The sequence below is a fragment of the Eretmochelys imbricata genome, chromosome 3 (assembly GCF_965152235.1).
Source record: "Eretmochelys imbricata isolate rEreImb1 chromosome 3, rEreImb1.hap1, whole genome shotgun sequence".
In the NCBI taxonomy this organism is placed as follows: Eukaryota; Metazoa; Chordata; order Testudines; family Cheloniidae; genus Eretmochelys; species Eretmochelys imbricata.
Window position 1 is genome coordinate 186,452,250 of NC_135574.1, and position 20,105 is coordinate 186,472,354.

The window sequence follows — 20,105 nt, forward strand, 5'->3', positions numbered from 1 at the left end:
GGTGTCAGGATCAGGATGTGGGTGGTCTGACCTAGTGGTTAGTGTAACCCCCAAATTTGACATTTGTGTGTAACCCCAGAATGAGACAATATTCAGTCAGCCATCTTGTGTGTCCAGGTAGTGCTAGCTAAAGAACAAATAACACATAGCTAGGAATAATCGTAGACCCTGAGAGGCAAGGCCAGACAGCTGCATATTTGCTGTTTGTCTAATCAGAGTGGGAGGGATTTAATGTACCATGAAAATGGAAGGAATGTTTGGACAGTCAACGTTGGTTAGGAGCCTCTGACATATACATTTTATTGTTGTTATGACTAGAAATGCTTTAATAATAAGAGATAATGAGTAGTTTGCTGAAACTGGGAGAACTGGTGACCCACCGGGGTTACTTATGGTGACCCACTAGGAATCAGTATGAGTTATGTGCTTTGTTTAAGTTCACTATAAAAGATTAGGTGAAAGAATATACTTTGAAGCAATCCAAGGAAGCTTTTCTTTGGGCAAGAATCTGGTACCTAAACTCCCCAGCAACTGGACAGAAGGAGGGCCCTTGGAAGGCTGGTTGCTGATTCCTCAAAACCATTTCAGCCTTTGGGTATATAAAATTTTTGGAATGCTCTAACCCTACTGCTACAGCTTGTGTATGTGTGTGTGCACGCATGTTTAAGACCTAATGAAAAAGTAGTGTTAGGTAAAAGCACTTTGGTTTGTGCCAATCATTTTGCAGACAGAGGATCTGACACCACCTGGAGAGAAACAGTTAAGTTAAATCTTAACTTAAATCTCCTGTGTGTATATAAATCTCCTCACTGCATTTTCCACTTTTATGCATCCGATGAAGTGAGCTGTAGCTCACGAAAGCTTATGCTCAAATAAATTGGTTAGTCTCTAAGGTGCCACAAGTACTCCTTTTCTAGTTAAGTTACTACTGCTTTGGGTTCTGAAAACCCTGGGTAAGAGTTAGAGTCAAGGCCCAGCCTAGTATTAGAACCAGGACCCTGCTTAGTGCTTAGAACCAGGGACAGTGCCCAATATGGAAACATCATCAAGGAACACCACTGACGTTGCCTGCACTCTTGTCAAATGCACACATATCTGTTGAGGGGCACACCAGACGCTATCTCGTAAGCACTCCTGATGCAAGATGTTATCCACCTGGAGATGGTCTGCACCGAGACCTCTTGACACTTCATACAGTCCGCATATATTATGAATAGGTGAGAAGAGGTGCTGAGGCACCAAACTGTTCCGTCCTGTCCAGAAAGAAGGCTAGACAACAGCTAACATGTAGAGTGGCACTGCTCCTCTGGAAAGGAATGCAGTTCGGGAAAAAATACAGGCAAGTACACCACCTGGTGCAGGTGAAATTGGGAGACCATCTTGGAAACAAACTTCAAGAGTGGTCAACTTTGTCCCTGGAGCACTGTGTGTAAGGAGAACCAGCCATGAAGGCCTGTAACTCACACTCTCTCCTGGTCAAAGTAATGGCTATCAAGAATGCCATCTTCTGAGACAGGAGGGACAGTGGGCAGGAAGGAAGGAGCTCTAACGGAGACCCCATCAGAGCTGCTAAAACCATGTTCAGGTCCCACAAGGAGGCTGGCTCTTGGACTGGAGGATGTAGGCGGAGGAGCCCGCTGAGAAATCTCATCACCAAAGCTTTTGAGGAAACTGACTTCCCTTCGATGGGCAGATGAAAAGCTGATATTGCTGCCACATGCACTCTCAAAGAACTGAGTGCTAGGCCAATTCCTGAAGGTGCAGCAAGTACTCCAAGATGTCCTGGCTGGAAGTGTCTGCCGGACGGGTCCCATGGGCTAAGGACCAAATGGAAAACCTCTTCCACTTCACCAAGTAGGCTGCTCCAGTGGAAGGCTTCCTACTGTTAAGTAGTACCTGTTGGACAGTCTCGGAACAACAACCCTTCAATCTCATTCAGCCACCATGCCATCAGGGACAGCAGAGCCATCGCTAGTTGAAAGGTGAGGCCATAGTACTGCTTGAGGAGGTCGCGAAGGAGAGGAAGCGGCGTGGAAGGCTGAAATGACAGTGAGAAGATACAAGAACAAGTGCTGTCTTGACCACACCAGGTGATGAGGATGAGTCTGGCTCGGTCCGCCTTGAGCCTGGCAATCACAGAGTCATAGAATATCAGGGTTGGAAGGGATCTCAGGAGGTCATCTAGTCCAACTGCCTGCAGGACCAATCCCCAACTAAATCATCCCAGACAGGGCTTTGTCAAGCCTGACCTTAAAAACTCTAAAGAAGGAGATTCCACCACCTCCCTAGGTAACCCATTCCAGTGCTTCACCACCCTCCTAGTGAAAAAGTTTTTCTTAATAGCCAATCTAAACCTCTCCCACTGCAACTTGAGACCATTACTCCTTGATCTGTCATGATCTGGGTAAGGACCGGTATAAGAGGGAATGCATACAGCAGACCTCGCTTTCAGCTGCAGTGGAAGGCGTTGGAGAGGAAGCCCAGGCTGAGTCCCTCCTGAGATCAGAATAGGCAATACTTCCTGTTTTCACTTGTCACAAAGCAGTCGATTGTGGGAATGCCCCAAGTTGCAACCACCCCCCGGAGGACCTCTGTCTTCAGGGACCAATCATGGCTCGGGGAGAAGACCCTGCTGAGATGATCCGCAAGACAACTCTGGACCCCCGGCAAATGGAAAACTATTGTTTTCCATTGGGGTAATGTCCTCATCAATACAGAACTGCCACAGATTGATTGTCTCCAGGCAGAGTGCTCTGGAGCAAGCTCACCCTTGTTTATTCACATTGTACATCACGGTAGTATTGTCCGTGAGTATGTGAATCACTGAATGTCTGATCCAGTCCCGAAAGGCACAACATGCATTCTGGCTCCAACACACTGATATGGAGCAAGGGGTCCTGCTCTGACCACAGGCCCTGCACCCACAACGAGTCTAGATGCACTCCCCCAACCCGGAAGGGATGCATCAATAACCACTGGTGGAAAGGGCCAAGCGAAGGGGACCCCTTTGTACACACTGCATGGCCAAGGAAGCTGAACCAATCTGTCAAGAAAGTACAGGGCAGGGCAATAAACCGTCCTGAGCCACATCTGTGAAGAGGACAAAAGCATAACCTGGCAAGATAAACCACCTGGTACATGCAGACATGTGGCTCAACGGGCTCAGGCACACACGAACCATCATAGATGTTTGCGATTGTAGGCTGAGGTCTAGCTGTCAGATCACCTGGAAGCAATCGGCTGGCAGAAATGCTCTTGACTTCGTGAAACTAAAAGGGCCCCAATTCACTCTATTTGCTGAGTGGGGACCAAAGTCAACTTGATGGTGTTTAGAATGAGCCCCAGATGGTCAAGCAAGTGCATGGTGGTATTGAAATAGGCACAAACTTCTTCTCTGGAGCCGCCCTTCAACAACCAGTTGCTGAGACAGAGAAAGACATGGATTCCCTTCCTCTTGAGATATGCCATGACCACCGCCATGCATTTGGTGATGAAGACCCAGGGGGCAGAAGAGAGACTGAATGGAAGAACCATGTAATGAAAATGGCAGTCTCCTACCATGAAGTGAAGATACTTCAGTGTGGCCATTCTGCTGAATCACAGGAAGTAGGTGTCTTGAAGGTCCAGAGCAGCAAACCAGTTGTTCTGAGACAGCACCTGGCAGATAGCTGACAGAGTAACCGTGCGGAACCTCATATATTTGATTAACTTGTTGAGTCATAGAATCATAGACTTTAAGGTCAGAAGGGACCATTATGATTATCTAGACTGACCTCCTGCATAATGCAGGCCACAGAAGCTCACCCACCCACTCCTGTAATAAAACCTAATCTGTGTCTGAACTACTGAAGTCCTCAAATTGTGGTTTAAAGACTTCAAGGTGCAGAGAATCCTCCAGCAAGTGACTCGTGCCCCATGCTGCAGACGAAGGTGAAAAACCCCCAGGGCCTCTGCCAATCTGCCCTGAAGGAAAATTCCTTTCCGACCCCAAGTATGGTGATCAGCTAAACCCTGAGCATGTGGGCAAGACTCACCAGCCAGACACCCAGGAAAGAATTCTCTGTAGTAACTTAGATCCCACCCCATCTAACATCCCATCCTAGGCCATTGGGCATATTTATCGCTAATAGTCAAAGATCAATTAATTGCCAAAATTAGGCTATCCCATCATACCATCCCCTCCATAAACGTATCAAGCTTAGTCTTGAAGACAGATATGTCTTTTGCCACACTGCTCCCTTTGGAAGGCTATTCCAAAACTTCACTCCTCTGATGGTTAGAAACCTTTGTCTAATTTCAAGTCTAAACTTCCTGATGGCCAGTTTATATCCATTTGTTCTTGTGTCCACATTGGTACTGAGCTTAAATAATTCCTCTCCCTCCCTGGTATTTATCCCTCTGATATATTTAGAGAGAGCAACCATATCTCCCCTAAGCCTTCTTTTGATTAGGCTAAACATGCCAAGCTCTTTGAATCTCCTTTCATAAGACAGGTTTTTCATTCCTCGGATCATCCTAGTAGCCCTTCTCTGTACCTGTTCCAGTTTGAATTAATCCTTCTTAAACATGGGAGACCAGAACTACACACAATATTCCAGATGAGGTCTCACCAGTGCCTTGTATAATGGTACTAACACCTCCTTATCTCTACTGGAAATACCTCGTCTGATGCATCCCAAGACTGCATTAGTTTTTTTCACAGCCATATCACATTGGCGGCTCAGAGTCATCCTGTGATCAACCAATACTTTGAGGTTCTTCTCCTCCTCTGTTACTTCCATGTGATGCTTCCCCAGTGATGAGTCTGCAGAGGTTGAGGATGGGCCTCATCCTGTCCTTGGATTTCAAAATCAGGAAATACTAGGAATAGAACACACATCTGTGGTGTTCTGGCAGACCCAACTCTACCACTCCCAATGCTATCAGAGAGCTGAGCCATGCAGAGATGTGCTGGCCGCTGCTTCCCACAGCTCCCATTGGTTGGGAACAGCAAACTGCTGTGCCTGCAGATGGTCAATGTCAGCAAAATGTCTCGCAGCCTGCAATCTGATTACCCTGATGGGCCACATGTGGCCCGCGGGCCGCAGGTTGCCCACCATTGGCATAGCCTGATCTGACAGTGTCTAGGACCCTGCTGTCCAATGTTATTGAGATCCAGGCATTGAAAAAACAAGCCAGCCTGTCCCCAAAGGAACAGGGAGGAGGAAGAACAACTGGCAGAGTACTCTGGACCAATGACTCAAAACAGGCGCTCAGCAGATATCAAAGGAGGGTGCATTGAGCGCCCAGGTCCCAAGCTCCAGTGATTCCTCTTATGAAACCTATCCTGCTTCCTGGAATAGTCTCGCTGTTTTGGGGGAACGGGTTGGACAAAGTGGGGCTGTGGCTTATACGGCTGGTGCTGTTGTGCCCCATAATGGCATCTGTAGTGGCTTGCAGTGGTTCCTCCCTGTCAGCATCCGAGGAAGGCTACCAAGCTGCTGAGAGCCGATCAACAGGAGATTAGCACCAATAACAGTCTGTAGCCAGCCCTCCGGCTGGGGCAGGCAGCAGGCACAGTAAGGCTCAGCCCTCTAGATGGGGCCGAGCAATATCAAGCAGTCAGGCTCAAGCACTCTGGGCAGGGCAGAGCAATGGCAGCCTATGACCCAACTCCTTGGCTGGGTAGACAGCAAACAGTCAGGCTCAGGCCCTCTGGGCGGAGCAGAGCAAAAGCAGTCTATGACTCAGCTCCCTGGCTGGGCAGACAGCAAACAAATGCAGGCCATCCTGCCTAAGGTGAGTAGGCTACTACCCTCAGGGTGGTGTTAGCAGCAGTGGGTAGGGGGACCCAGGCCAGTGCTATTCCACTGGATCCCACAGCGGTGGGAAATCCCGCCACTGGGTCAGCAAAGGTTCTACTGAAACATGCTTACTGTAGATTCAGCAAACACAACCGGACTAATGTCTGGTTTCCCTGGGCTACTACTTACCCCTACTTGTGCCCTCAGGGTACTCGACAGCCAGCAGTTCCAGCAGCTCCTCCGGGTATTCACCGGGCGGCAGCTCCTCCAAGTACTCCCCCAGAAGCAGGAGTTGATACAGGTCAGTTCCTGATTCAGTGGCCAGCAGCAAGGCAGCAGTGTCTGACTCCTTCTCTGGCTCTCCCTCAACTGAGCTGCAGGCCCCACCTCTTATACTTCCTGTTCTGCCCCTCCGCTTCCAGCACAAGGGGCAGGCCTAGCCTGGCTCGGCCCACCAGGGGGCGGGGAGTGGTTCGTCCCTGTCAGCGTCACAGGGAGGCCACTCTGTCTCGCTACAGTGTCTCTACGCCAATGGGGAGTACACCCCCAGTAACAGCAGGGTAGCCTTCAAATCTTCAAAAGAATGGAGGGTTTAATCTGTTTTGTCCAAGAATAGGGTTCAGCCATCAAACGGCAAGTCCTCAATTGTTTGCTGGACATCCAGCGCAATCCCTGAGATCTGGAGCCAAGAAACCCTCCTCATAGTAATAGTTTAAGTCATCGCCCTGGCCAAGCATCTGCCATATTGTGGTCAGATTATAAGGCCATCTTTGCCACTAAGGAGCCCTCAGCAACGAACTCCTGAAATTCATCCCGGGAGGTCTCAGGCAAATGCTCTTCAAACATAGCCATAACTGACTAATTAAGAAAGTCATATTTGGTCAGCAGGTCTTGCTGATTTGTAACCCCCAGCTGAAGGACAACAAGATGTAGATCTGCCTTCCCTACCCTGTATCAAGGGAGGGTCAGAAGCCCCCACACCATCCTGCATGCCGGAGTTGGTACTGAGCTGGCCTGCACTCTTAGAGGAGGCAGAAGAGTCACTCCAGGACCTGGAACATTCCCAGTTGGTTTTATGTAACCTCTTCCTTGGCACTGATGACAGAGAATTATTTCTGTGCCTCTCTGGAGGTGACCCAGCCCCAGAACTAGGGGCAGCCAATCTACCTCCAAGCCCAAGGGTGATATGAGGCTTGAGGAAGGACTCAAGACCTGAGGAAGGCCTCTGTACCAGGTCAGGCATCATGGCTTTCTCAAGTAGGTGCTGCTTCAGGCAAAGGTGCCGCGCCACCTGAGTCCTCTTCTTGAACAAACAACAGATCGAGCAGCGTTCCTTCAGGTGGGCTTCACCAAGTCAAAGCAGGCAGTGCATACAGGGGTCACTGTTGGGCATTGCCCCACACGAACGGCAGTGCGTAAACCCTGCTAAGGGCATCACCGGGCGGGGGGGGGGGGCAGTACCATTAAAAATGACACTATACTAACTCTAAACTAATGAACGACTAATGATCAACTATATACGGAACAACTAGGCTAGAAAATACAAGTTCACGAGGTTGTGGAGCAATAACCACACAGAGCTCCAACTCCAGCTGATGGGTGGTAAGAAGGAATTGAGCCAGGGGAGGGGCGACAGCTATGAGGCACGAGCACTGCCCCTCTGTGGGTACTAGGCACAAGTCTCTGGCTCCTGTGCATGAGGCATGCACACACCTACTGGGAATACATGTCTGCATTTACTCAAAGATGAATCTCTTTTTGTACATTTGTCCATCTCTCTATGAATCACAATAGGAGGACCAAAGTTCTTCCACTTACGATAGTATCTATGAATGACCTGAAATATGGTTTTATATATAGGTGTACTGAAGAATAATTGAAAAGTGCCTTTTCACCCTTTGTTTATCAACAGACATACACAAAATAGAGAATTAAAAATGAAGGCTACTGGAGCTTTTCAAGATACGCCTCTGTACATTCACATTTGTGGGGTATTCTGGTGGTACAACATAGATGTGAGACTTTTGCACAGGCCACTCTTTGAAGACCCATTAATATATAATAAGTGATAATTTTTGCAATTAAGACAAACTGGATAAAGTCAATCAATTAATAAGTTATAAAAGTTCATTCATATTTATAGATGTGATATTAATGCAACAAAACAAAAATACTGCATAAGTTGAAAAATGAAAATAATACTGTTATGGAGATGGTCAAATTCTTAAAAGTTCTGTTGACTTTGTATAATAGATGTCCAAGATACACACCTCCTGCTGCAGTCTTTTTAGTTCAGCCTCCAACTGTTCAAGTTCTTGTTTACAATCCAGCAACTGCTCAGTTTTTTCCTCCCTTGAAAAAACAAAAAATGTAATTAAAATAATATAGTACTATACCACTATACCACTGAATCATTGTCTTATTTGCCAATATTTAAATTACTGACAGTAGCTGGGCAACAATAACTACCTCTTGATATTACTCAAACTTTTCTTTATTTAATCCATAATTTCTGGGAGTTTTGCATTGCAAAACAAAAGCTACAGCAAATCAATGTATGTTATAGAGAACACAATTTTTGAGGAATAAAGTATTACTAACCTGTTTCCTAATGGCTGTTTTTCACGATGTGTTGCATATGTCCATTCCACTGCAAGTGTGTGCGTACCCAGTGCACTGTTGGAGATTCTTCCATCAGTGGCACCTGTCAGGGCACTGCATGTGCCCACTGCTGCCTTGGACTGCTGTGCGATGGTATAAAGGGCAGAAATGCCCTCAATCCTCCACAGTTCCTTCTCACCAGACAGACTCCAATATAAAGGGAAAGGAGGGTGGGTCTTGGAATGAAGATGTGCAACACCTCCAAAAGAAAAAACTGGCACTAACCTTCCATAACTGTTCTTCAAGATGTGTTGCTCATGTTCATTTCATGTCAGGCGTGTGCGTACCATATGCACCGCTGCTGGAGATTATTCCCTTAGTGGTATCCATAGGGGCCGGTCCTAGCGCCCCCGAAACCGTGCACTTATGAGCCGGTATAAGGGGCGCTGCCGGCCCCACACCCTTTCAGTTCCTTCTTGCCGGTAACTCTAACAGAGGGGAAGGAGGCCGGGTCATGGAATGGACTTGAGCAACACATTTCAAAGAACAACAGTTACAGAACATTAATAACCATTTTTTCTTCTTCAAGTGCTTGCTCATATCGATTCCATGCTAGGTGACTTCCAAGCAGTATCCCTGGTGGTGGACTCAGAGTTCATGGACATGTCGACTGGAACACTGCTCTCCCAAAAGTGACATCGTCACAGCCTGCTGGGTGATGGCATAATGGGACGTGAAGGTATGAATTCATGACCATGTCGTGGCCCTGCAGATGTCCTGGATTGGAATCTGCCCGAGGAATGCTTCTGACAAAGCCTGGGCCCTTGTAGAATGGGCTGTAACAATGGCCGGAGGCGGAACTTTTGCCTGCTCATAGCACATCCTGATGCAGGCGGTTATTCAGGCTGAGATCCTCTGGGATGATACCAGCAAATCTTTCATCCTGTCCACCACCGCTATAAAGAGCCATGTTGTCTTGCGGAAGGGTTCGATATAGAAGACTAGCACCCGCCTAACGTCTAAGGTATGCAGCCAATGTTCCTCATCCGATCTGTGAGACTACAGAAGCAAGACAGGCAGAAAAATGCCCTAGTTGTTATGGAACTGTGACACCACCATTCGCAGGAAGGACAGCTGGGGGCACAGTAGGACCTTGTCCTTGAAGAACACCATATAAGAGGGTTCTGAAGTTTGGGCTCTAATTTCGGAGACCCTTCTGGCCAATCTAATTGTCACTAGGAAGGCCATCTTCCATGAAAAGAGCAGCAGCAAACAAGATGCCAACAGCTCAAAGTGGGGGTTCTGTGAGCCTTGACAGTACCAGATTCAAGATTCAGACAGTACCAGATTCATGGGGGAATTGGGTCGCAAAACTGAGGGTACAGTTTTTCCAAGGCATTAAGGAACCTGACTGTTATCTCGTGCATGAAGACTGATTTACCTTGGACCAGAGGGTGGAATGCCGAGATGGCCGCAAGGTGGACCTTGACTGATGATAGGGTCAGACCCTGGTACTTCAGGTGGAGTGAATAGTCCAAGATGGACTAGACGACTGAGAGGGGGAAAGACCCTGATCAGAGGCCCAACAAGTGAAGTGCTTCCACTTAGCAAAATAGGTCGCTCCGGTAGAGGGTTTCCCTCTACCCAGTAAGACTTGCTGGACCTGCTCCGAGCAGGCCCACTCCCAAGGGTTCAACCATGCAGCAGCCAAGCCATCAGATGCAGGGACAAAAGGTTTGGGTGAAGCAACTGACCTTGGTTCTGCGAGATCAAGTCCAGGAGTAGCGGGAGCTCTAGTGTGGCTGCTACCAAAAGGTCCAGAAGCATGCCGAACCAATCAAGATAAAGATCACAGAAGGGACAAGGTGAGGGTTAAGGACCCTGTGGACTAAGGGTTTTGGGTGGGAAGGTGTACAGCAGTTCCACTGCCCACAAGAGCAGGGAGGCATCAGACACGGAGCCCTGGCCGAGACCGTGCATTGAGAAAAAATGCAGGAATCTCCTGTTCTGTCTGGAAGCAAAAAGGTCCACCAGGGGAGTCCCCCACCTCTGGAAGATGGAGCTGACAACCAACGGGTGCAGGGACCACTCAGGTGAGAGAAGAACCTGCTGAGGAGATCCACCAGTGCATTCCAGCCCCCAGGGAGATGTGACACCTTGAGGTGAACGGCGTGTTCCACACAAAAGTCTCACAATCGAAGAGCCTCCTGACACAGGGCTGAGCAGCGAGCTCATCCTTGCTTGCTGATGTAGAACATCGTGGCCATATTTTTTGTCAAGATCTGTACAGCTCTCCCTGACAGGTAGGGAAGGAATGCCTAGCAAGCCAAGAGTATCATCCTGAGTTCCCTGACATTTATGTGAAGAGAGATATCCTCCTGGGACCAGAGGCCCTGAGTACAGAGACTGCTGAGGTGGGCTCCCCACTCCAGGTCTTCATCATCTGAGACCAATGTCACTGACAGGTATGGGGCAGTGAAGGGGACTCGGTTCATCACCATCCACGGTTCTGACCAGCAAGTCAATGATGCCAGAACGCTCAATGGAATTGCGAGAAGCAAGTCCAAGTGGTGTCTGCTGGGGGAGTAAACTGATGGCAGCCACATCTACAGAGGTCTGAGATGCAGCCATGCATACTGCACCACCTAAGTACATACTGCCTTGTGGCCCAGCAGCCTGAGTCATGCCCAGGAGGTCGTGAGCAGATAGGCCTTGATGTGGGTGATGAGTTCTGACATCGGTTGGAACCAGGTCTCCGGCAGGTAGGCCCTGGCCTGAGTAGAGTTGAGCACTGCTCCTATAAACTCTATTTTCTGAACTGGGATCAGAGTTGATTTCTGCTCGTTCATAAGCAGACCCAGCTCTCGACACGTGGGCCGTACTATGCTGAAGCTGTAATGGACCTGAGCTTGTAAACCGCCTTTGACTAGCCAGTTGTCAAAATATGGATAGATCTGCATGCCTCGACATCTCAGGTAAACTGCCACCGCAGCCATGCACTTTGTGAAAACCATTGGGGCTGACAAGAGACCGAAGGGGAATGCGGTGAATTGGTAGTGGTACAGTACCACCATGAACCGGAGGAATCTCCTGTGCCCACGGAAGATTGAGATGTGGAAATAAGCGTCTTTTAAATCAAGGGTGGCATACCAGTCTCCCGGATCCAGGGCAGGGATGATGGAGGCCAGAGAGACCATGCAGACCTTCAACGTTTTAAAATATTTGTTGAGTCGACGCAGGTCTAGGATGGGCCTGATGCCCCCTTCGGCCTTTGGGATTAGGAAATATCAGGAGTAAAAACCCCTTCCTCCTCAGATCTCAAGGAACTTCCTCTACGGCCCCCCACACACAGGAGGGATTCCACCTCCTGGACGAGGAGCTGCTCGTGAGAAGGGTCCCTGAAGAGGGACGGGGTTGGGAGGTGCAACGGGGAGGATGGATGAAAACTGCCACAGTCTGAGGTTATTCAGGACTATGCAGTACGGAAAGGAAACAAGTGATCCAATACCGAAAGAGGGCGTGGATCCTGAGTCAAGTCTGGTACGCTGTCCTCGGGCACACTCTCAAAAGGCCTACCTCAAGCAACCGGGGTATCTTCCTGAGCCCAACTGGGGAATCAAAGACGACTGAGTGGGCTATCAGCACTTATATCCTCTCCCTTTTTCTCTCATAGGGCTTGTGCCTGGGATGACCCGAGAACCGGAGAGGCGGCTGCGGCTGGACTGTCTTCTGGAGGCCAGAGTCGCGTACAGGCCCAAAAAGTGCAGAGCAGCCCTGAAGTCCTTCAGGCCATGCAACTTAGCCCTAGTCTACACTACGAGTTTAGGTCGGATTTAGCAGCGTTAGATCGGTTTAGCCCTGCACCCGTCCATACTACAAAGCCATTTTTTCTGACTTTAAGGGCTCTTAAAACTGGTTTCTGTGCTCCTTCCCGACGAGTGGATTAGCACTGAAATTGACCTTGCTGGGTCGAATTTGGGGTAGTGTAGATGCAATTTGACGGTATTGGCCTCTGGGAGCTATCCCAGAGTGCTCCATTGTGACCGCTCTGGACAGCACTCTCAACTCAGATGCACTGGCCAGGTAGACAGGAAAAGCCCCGCAAACTTTTGAATTTTATTTCCTGTTGGGCCAATGTGGTGAGCTCATCAGCAGAGGTGACCATGCAGAGCTCATCAGCAGAGGTGACCATGGAGTCCCAGAATTGCAAAAGAGCTCCAGCATGGACCGAAAGGGAGGTACTGGATCTGATCGCTGAATGGAGAGAAGAATCCGTGCTATCAGAACTCCATTCCAAAAGACGAAATGCCAAAATATTTGAAAAAATCTCCAAGGGCATGAAGGACAGAGGCTATCATAGGGACCCGCAGCAGTGGCGAGTGAAACTTAAGAAGCTCAGGCAAGCGTACCAAAAAACCCAAGCGGAAAATGCCCACTCGGGGTCAGAGCCCCAGACATGCTGCTTCTATGATGAGCTGCATGCAATTCTAGGTGGTGCCCCTACCACTGTCCCACCCCTGTATGTGGACTCCTGCAAGGGGGGAGTCTCACGCAACAGGGATGAGGATTTGGGGGACGAGGAAGGTGATGAGGAGGGGAAGGTTGAAGATCGCGAACACCAGGCAAGCCGAGAAAATGTTCTCCCTGACAGCCAGGAACTGTTTATCACCTTGGATCCTCCCAACCCGGGCTCCCGGATCTTGAAGGCAGAGAAGACAGCTCTGGTGAGCGTACCTTTGTAAATATAATACACGGTTTAAAAGCAAGCGTGTTTAATGATTAATTTGCCCTGAAGACTTGGGATGCATTCGCAGCCAGTACAGCTACTGGAAAAGTCTGTTAACATGTATGGGGATGGAGCGGAAATCCTCCAGGGACATCTCAATGAAGCTCTCCTGGATGCACTCCCAAAGCCTTTGCAAAAGTTTCTGGGGAGGGCAGCCTTATTGCGTCCTCCATGGTAGGACACTTTACCACAGCAGGCCAGCAGCACGTAGTCTGGAATCACTGCACAACAAAGCATGGCAGCGTATGGTCCCGGTGTTTGTTGGCATTCAAGCAACATCTGTTCTTTATCTCTCCGTGTTATCCTCAGGAGAGTGACGTCATTCATGGTCATCTGGTTGAAATAGGGGAATTTTATTAAGGGGACATTCAGAGGTGGCTGTTCCTGCTGGGCTGTTTGCCTGTGGCTGAACAGAAATCATCCCCGCTGTTAGCCAGGCGGTCTGGGAAGGGGTGAAGCGATCATCCCAGAGAATTAGCAGGGAGGGGGTTAGTTGGGTTTGTGCTGCACGTTAACACAAAAACCGCAGCCCCTCCTTTTAAATACCAACCCATTTTAAAGGGCCAACCCAACGGGTGCTTGGTATGTGAAATGAGGGTGCTGCTGTTTGAAACCATTCCCACATGTTAGGAAGGTTAAAGAAGCCAAAAGACTGTGGTTTACCATGTCTGCCTGCAAGCCGAATTCTGTTGCCTGCCAGCCCTGCATGTGTGATCTCTCACACCATACCGGCAGGCCATCAATATAAGAGGCAAAATACGACCTTCTAAAGGTATGTAATGTTAACAGCTTGGTTCACCGTGAAAGAGTCTACCCATTGTTCTCTAAAATGTCTCTTTTTAAAGACTAATCTTCCTTTTTCCCTCCCGCAGCTGCAAACGTTTCAACACTCCCCCTATCATCTCCGTCGCAGAAGCTATCAAAGATTAGAAGCCGAAAAAAACGCACTTCTGATTAAATGTTCTCTGAGCTTATGCAGGCCTCCCACGCTGAAAGAGTCCAGCACAATGCGCTGAGGGAGACAATGTCAGAGTCCAGGAAAGCACAAAATGAACGCGAGGACAGGAGGAACGAGTGAGAGGAGAGGTGGCGTCAGCGTGATCAGAGGAGGCAGGATACAATGGTGAGGCTACTGGAGGATCAAACTGATATGCTCCAGTGTATGGTTGAGGTGCAGAAAAGGCAGCAGGAGCACAGACAGCCGCTGCAGCCCCTGTGTAATCAACCGCTCTCCTCCCCAAGTTCCATACCACCCAGACGCCAAAGAATGCGGTGGGGGGGCCTCCAGGCACCCAATCACTCCACACCAAGAGGACTGCCCAAGCAACAGAAAGCTGGCATTCAATAAGTTTTGAACTGTAGTGTGGCCTTGTCCTTCCATCCTCCCCTCATCCACCACCCCTCCTGGGCTACCTTGGCAGTTATCCCCCCATTTGTGTGATGAATTAATAAAGAATGCATGAATTTGAAACAACAATGACTTTATTGCCTCTGCAAGTGGTGATCAAAGGGGGGCGGGGAGGACGGTTGGCTTGCAGGGAAGTAGAATGAACCAAGGGGGTGGACTTTCATCAAGAAACAAACAGAAATTTCACACCATAGCCTGGCGAGTCATGAAACTGGTTTTCAAAGCAGGGCGCGCTGCGCATCAGAGAAGCTGTGCTCTTCTAATCGCTCTGGTGTCTAGTTGCACGTAATCAGCAGCCAGGCGATTTGCCTCAACCTCCCACCCCGCCATAAATGTCTCCCCCTTACGCTCACAGACATTGTGGAGCACACAGCAAGCAGTAATAACAATGGGAATATTGATTTTGCTGAGGTCTAACAGAGTCAGTAAACTGTGCCAGCGCACTTATAAACATCCAAATGCACATTCTACCACCATTCTGCACTTGCTCAGCCTATAGGTGAACAGCTCCTGACTACTGTCCAGGGTGCCTGTGTATGGCTTCATGAGCCATGGCATTAAGGGGTAGGCTGGGTCCCCAAGGATCACTATAGGCATTTCAACATCCCCAACGGTTATTTTCTGGTCTGGAAAGTAAGTCCCTTGCTGCAGCCGTTCCCACAGACCAGAGTTCCTAAAGATGCGAGCATCATGTACCTTTCCCGGCCATCCCACGTTGATGTTGGTGAAACGTCCCTTGTGATCCACCAGTGCTTGCAGCACCATTGAAAAGTACCCCTTTCGGTTTATATACTGGCTGCCTTGGTGATCCGGTCCCAAGATAGGGATATGCGTTCCATCTATCGCCCCACCACAGTTAGGGAATCCTATTGCAGCAAAGCCATCCACTATGAGCTGCACATTTCCCAGAGTCACTACCCTTGATAGCAGCAGCTCAGTAATTGTGTTGGCTACTTGGATCATAGCAGCCCCCACAGTAGATTTGCCCACTCCAAATTGATTCCCAACTGACCAGCAGCTGTCTGGTGTTGCAAGCTTCCAGAGGGCTATCGCCACTCGCTTGTGAACTGTCAGGGCAGCTCTCATCTTGGTATTCTGGCGCTTCAGGGCAGAGGAAAGCAAGTCACAAAGTTCCATGAAAGTGCCCTTACGCATACGAAAGTTTTGCAGCCATTGGGAATCGTCCCAGACCTGCAACACTATGCAGTCCCACCAGTCTGTGCTTGTTTCCCAGGCCCAGAATCGGCGTTCCATGGCCTGAGCCTGCCCCATTGCCACCAGGATAGCCAAACTGCCGGGGCCCGTACTTTGAGAGAAGTCTGTGTCCATGTCCTCATCACTCTCCTCACTGCGCTGCCGTCGCCTACTCCCCTGCTTTTGCCGGTTCTGGTTCTGCATATACTGCATGATAATGCGCGTGGTGTTTAGAGAGGTCACAACTGCCGCGGTGATCTGAGCGGACTCCATGCTTGCTGTGGTATGGCATAAGCAGGAGAGCAGAGTGACAGCAGAAGCGGCGGGTGGATGACGATGCTGACAGCAATATGGCGCCTTCACGGAAAAAGGTGCGAAACGATTGTCGGCCATTGCTTTCACGGGGGGAGGGAGAGGTAGGCTGGCAGCAGACCGTGCTGCTGGCTGGGAGAGCAGCCTGAGGCAGAATGGCCCCCTCAAGGATTGAACTCACAACCCTGGGTTTAGCAGGCCAATGCTCAAACCACTGAGCTATCCCGCTGCCAATATTCCAGGCACGTCTGAATCTCCATTAGACAAAACTTAAAGAAGAGAATGACCTGAGTCACTCCCATTTATGTGCAGGCGCCCCTGACAAACTTTACTGAGCAGGCTCCATGCTTGCGTGGTATGGCGTCTGCACGGGTAACCCATGAAAAATGGCGCGAAACGATTGTCTGCCGTTGCTTTCACAGAGGGAGGGAGGAAATGGGGGCCTGACAACATGTACCCAGAATCATCCATGACAATGTTTTTTGCCCCATCAAGCATTGGGATCTCAACCCAGAATTCCAATGGGTGGCGGAGACTGTGGGAACTGTGGGATAGCTACCCACAGTGCAACGCTCCGGAAGTCGACGCTAGCCTCCGTACTGTGGATGCACTCTGCCGACTTAATGGTCTTAATGGTCTTAAGTGGGGACACACACAATCGACTGTATAAAATCCCTTTCTAAAAATTCGACTTCTATAAATTCAACCTCATTTCGTAGTGTAGACATACCCTTCATGTCTGTCTGCTCCGAGACCAAGGGGAGGTCTTGGACTCACTGCTGCACCTCGTGAGAGACCTGATGATTGCAGCCACAAACTGTGACACATAGACACCGCCCACGCCATTGAGCCTGGCTGCTGAATCAGCCACATCTAAGGCAGCCTGAAGCGAGGCTCTGGCCACTGACTTGCCTTCCTCCAGGATAGCCAAGAATTCCTGCCTTGACTCCTGAGGCAGGGAGTCTTTAAACTTGGCCATCGAGTCCCAAATATTAAAATCATATCTCCACAGCAATGCCTGCTGGTTGGAGAAACAAAGTTTTAGGCTGGCTGTCTAATATACCTTTCTACTAAACAAATCGAGCCTCTCTGCATCCTTATTTTTAGGGGTCACACTTGCTTGTGAGGAGAAGCCCTAATCAAATTCGCAAGGTAGCCTGGGAGGGGTGGGTGAGGAGGGAAAAACTGCGGGGGGGGTGGTGGATGAGGGGAGGCAGGAAAGACAAGGCCACACTACAGTTCAAAACTTACTGAATGCCAGCCTTCTGTTACTTGGGCAATCCTTTGGGGTGGAGTGGCTGGGTGCCTGTAGCCTCCCCACCCACGTTCTTGGGTGTCTGGGTCAGGAGGATATGGAACTTGGGGAGGAGGGCAGGCGTTTATACATGGGCTGCAGCGGCGGTCTGTACTCCTGCTGCCTTTCCTGCAGCTCCACCAGATGCCTGAGCATGTCAGTTTGCTCCCCCATTAGCCTCAGCATTGCATCCTGCCTCCTCTCATTGCGCTCCTCCCTCCTCTCATCGTGTTCATTTAATGCTTTCCTGGACTCTGCCATTGTTTGCCTCCACGCATTCTGAGGAGCTCTTTCAGTGCGGGAGGACTGCATGAGCTCTGAGAACATTTCATCGTGAGTGCGGTTTTTTCGCCTTCTAATCTGCCCTAGCCTCTGGGATGGAGATGATAGGGGGAGCGTAGGAACATTTGCAGCTGCGGAAGGAAAAAAAAGGGAGAGTCGTATGTAAAAAGATACATTTTAGAGAACAAAGGAAAGACTATTTCACACTGAATCAAGCGATTCCCATTACATAGCACATGTGCTTTTGGTACAAGGTCGCATTTTGCCTCTTATATTGTGTGTTTGCTAGTTTGGTGTGAGACATCACACACGCTCGGCTGGGCAACAGAATTCGGCTTGGTAGGGCAAAGGGTTTCGTCTTCTTCAACCTTCATAACATGTGGGAACAGTTTCAAACAGCAGTGCCCTCCTTTCCCATACCAAGCAAAGCCCGCTGGGAAGATCCCTGTCAGCCAAACGCAAACAGCTCAGTATGAACGGACCTCCCCGCACCGTGTGGCTAACAGCAGGGATGATTTCTTTTCAGCCAAAGGCAAACAGCCCAGCAGGAACGGGCACCTCCGAATGTCCCCTTAAACAAATTTGCCGTATTACAACCAGGTGACCATGAATGATATCACTCTCCTGAGGATAACACAGAGAGTACCTCCAGGAGAGCTTCATGGAGATGTCCCTGGAGAATTTCCACTCCTTCCCAAGATGTGTTAAAAGATTTTTCCAGTAGCTATACTGGCTGCGAATGCATCCCAAGTCTTCAGGGAAAATTAATCATTAAACACGCTTGCTTTTAAACCGTGTATTATATTTACAAAGGTACACTCACCAGAGGTGCCTTCTCCAGCTTCGTGGTCTGGAAGCCCACCTTGAGAGGGTATTGGCTCCAGGGTGATGAACAGTTCCTGGCTGCTGGGGAAAAGGGATTCTCCTCTTGCCTGCTGTGTGCTAGCCTCTCCTCCTCCTCATCCACAAAATCCTCATCCCTGTTGCGTGAGACTCCCCCATTGCAGGTGTCCACGGACAGCGGTGGGGAAGTGGTAGGGGCTCCCCCTAGAATTGCATGCAGCTCATCATAGAAGCGGCATATATAGGGCTCTGACCCAGAGCAACCATTTGCATCCTCTGTTTTTTGGTAGGCTTGCCTAAGCTCCTTAACTTTCACATGGCACTGCGGTGTGTCCCTTTTGTAGCCTCTGTCCATGCCCTTGGAGATTTTGGCAAATTATATTGGCATTTTGTCTTTTGGAATGGATTCTGCACGGATTCTTCTCCCCATACAGAGATCAGATCCAGTACCTCTCATTCGGTCCATGCTGGAGCTCTTTTGCGATTCTGGGACGCCATGGTCACCTGCGCTGATGAGCTCTGCATGGTCACCTCTGCTGATGAGCTTGCCACGCTGGCCAAACAGAAAATGAAATTCAAAAGTTCCTGGGGCTTTTCCTGTCTACTTGGCCAGTGCATCTGACTTGAAAATGGTGTCCAGAGCGGTCACAATGGAGCACTCTGGGATAGCTCCCGGAGGTCAATACCATAGAATTACGTCCAAACTACCCCAAATTCGACCCAGCAAGGTTGATTTTAGCGCTACTTCCTTTGCCGGGGAGGAGTACAGAAATCAATTTTAAGAGCCCTTAAAGTCGACAAAACAGGCTTGGTCATGTGGATGGCTGCAGGGTTAAATCCACCTAACACTGCTAAATTCGACCTAAACTCCTAGTGTAGACCAGGGCTAACTATTTTAATTCACTAACAAGAGAAAACTATATACAACCAAAAAAGTCCGAACCACTAGGGTAAGAAAGCCTTACAAGCGCAAGAGACCAATCCAGCAACCATCATGGGCGGTAAGAAGAAACTGAGAAGGTGTCGAACCAATGGTGCCCCTTATACTGGCACATGACCGTGGGACTCCGGGGGGGGGGGGGTTAGAACTGGCCCTATGGATACCACTAAGGGAAAAATCTCCAGCAACTATGCATATAGGTGCGCGCACACATAGCATGGAATCGACATAAGCAAGCACTCGAACAACAAAAGTTACGGTACAGGTTAGTAACAGTTTCTTATCCTTGATCTAGTGAGGAGGGCTTTAAACCAGGTTCACCGGGGGAAAGAGACCAAAGCCCTGAGGTAAGTGAGCAAGTAGGATACTGGGAGGGAGCACAGGCAGGAACATCTGTGAGGGCAGGGCTCCTACCTCATACTGAGAATGAGGGGCGATCAGGAGGTTATCTCAAGTGCCTATATACAAATGCACAAAGCCTTGGAAACAAGCAGGGAGAACTGGAGGTCCTGGTGAAGGCAAGGAATTATGACGTGATTGGAATAACAGAGACTTGGTGGGATAACTCACATGACTGGAGTACTGTCATGGATGGTTATAAACTATTCAGGAAGGACAGGCAGGGCAGAAAAGGTGGGGGAGTAGCACTGTATGTAAGGGAG

At 49.3% G+C, this 20,105-nt stretch overlaps 1 protein-coding gene across 7 annotated transcripts in view; it reads right to left on the minus strand.

Moving 5' to 3' along the window:
* Window positions 1–20,105, minus strand: part of CCDC88A (coiled-coil and HOOK domain protein 88A) — a 365,179-nt gene that overhangs the window by 146,730 nt on the left and 198,344 nt on the right. For all 7 annotated transcript variants that reach the window (XM_077813951.1, XM_077813949.1, XM_077813948.1 and 4 more), the window contains one exon: window positions 8,054–8,135. In XM_077813951.1, the coding sequence (XP_077670077.1) occupies window positions 8,054–8,135 (82 nt within the window). The remainder of the gene's footprint in view (window positions 1–8,053; window positions 8,136–20,105) is intronic.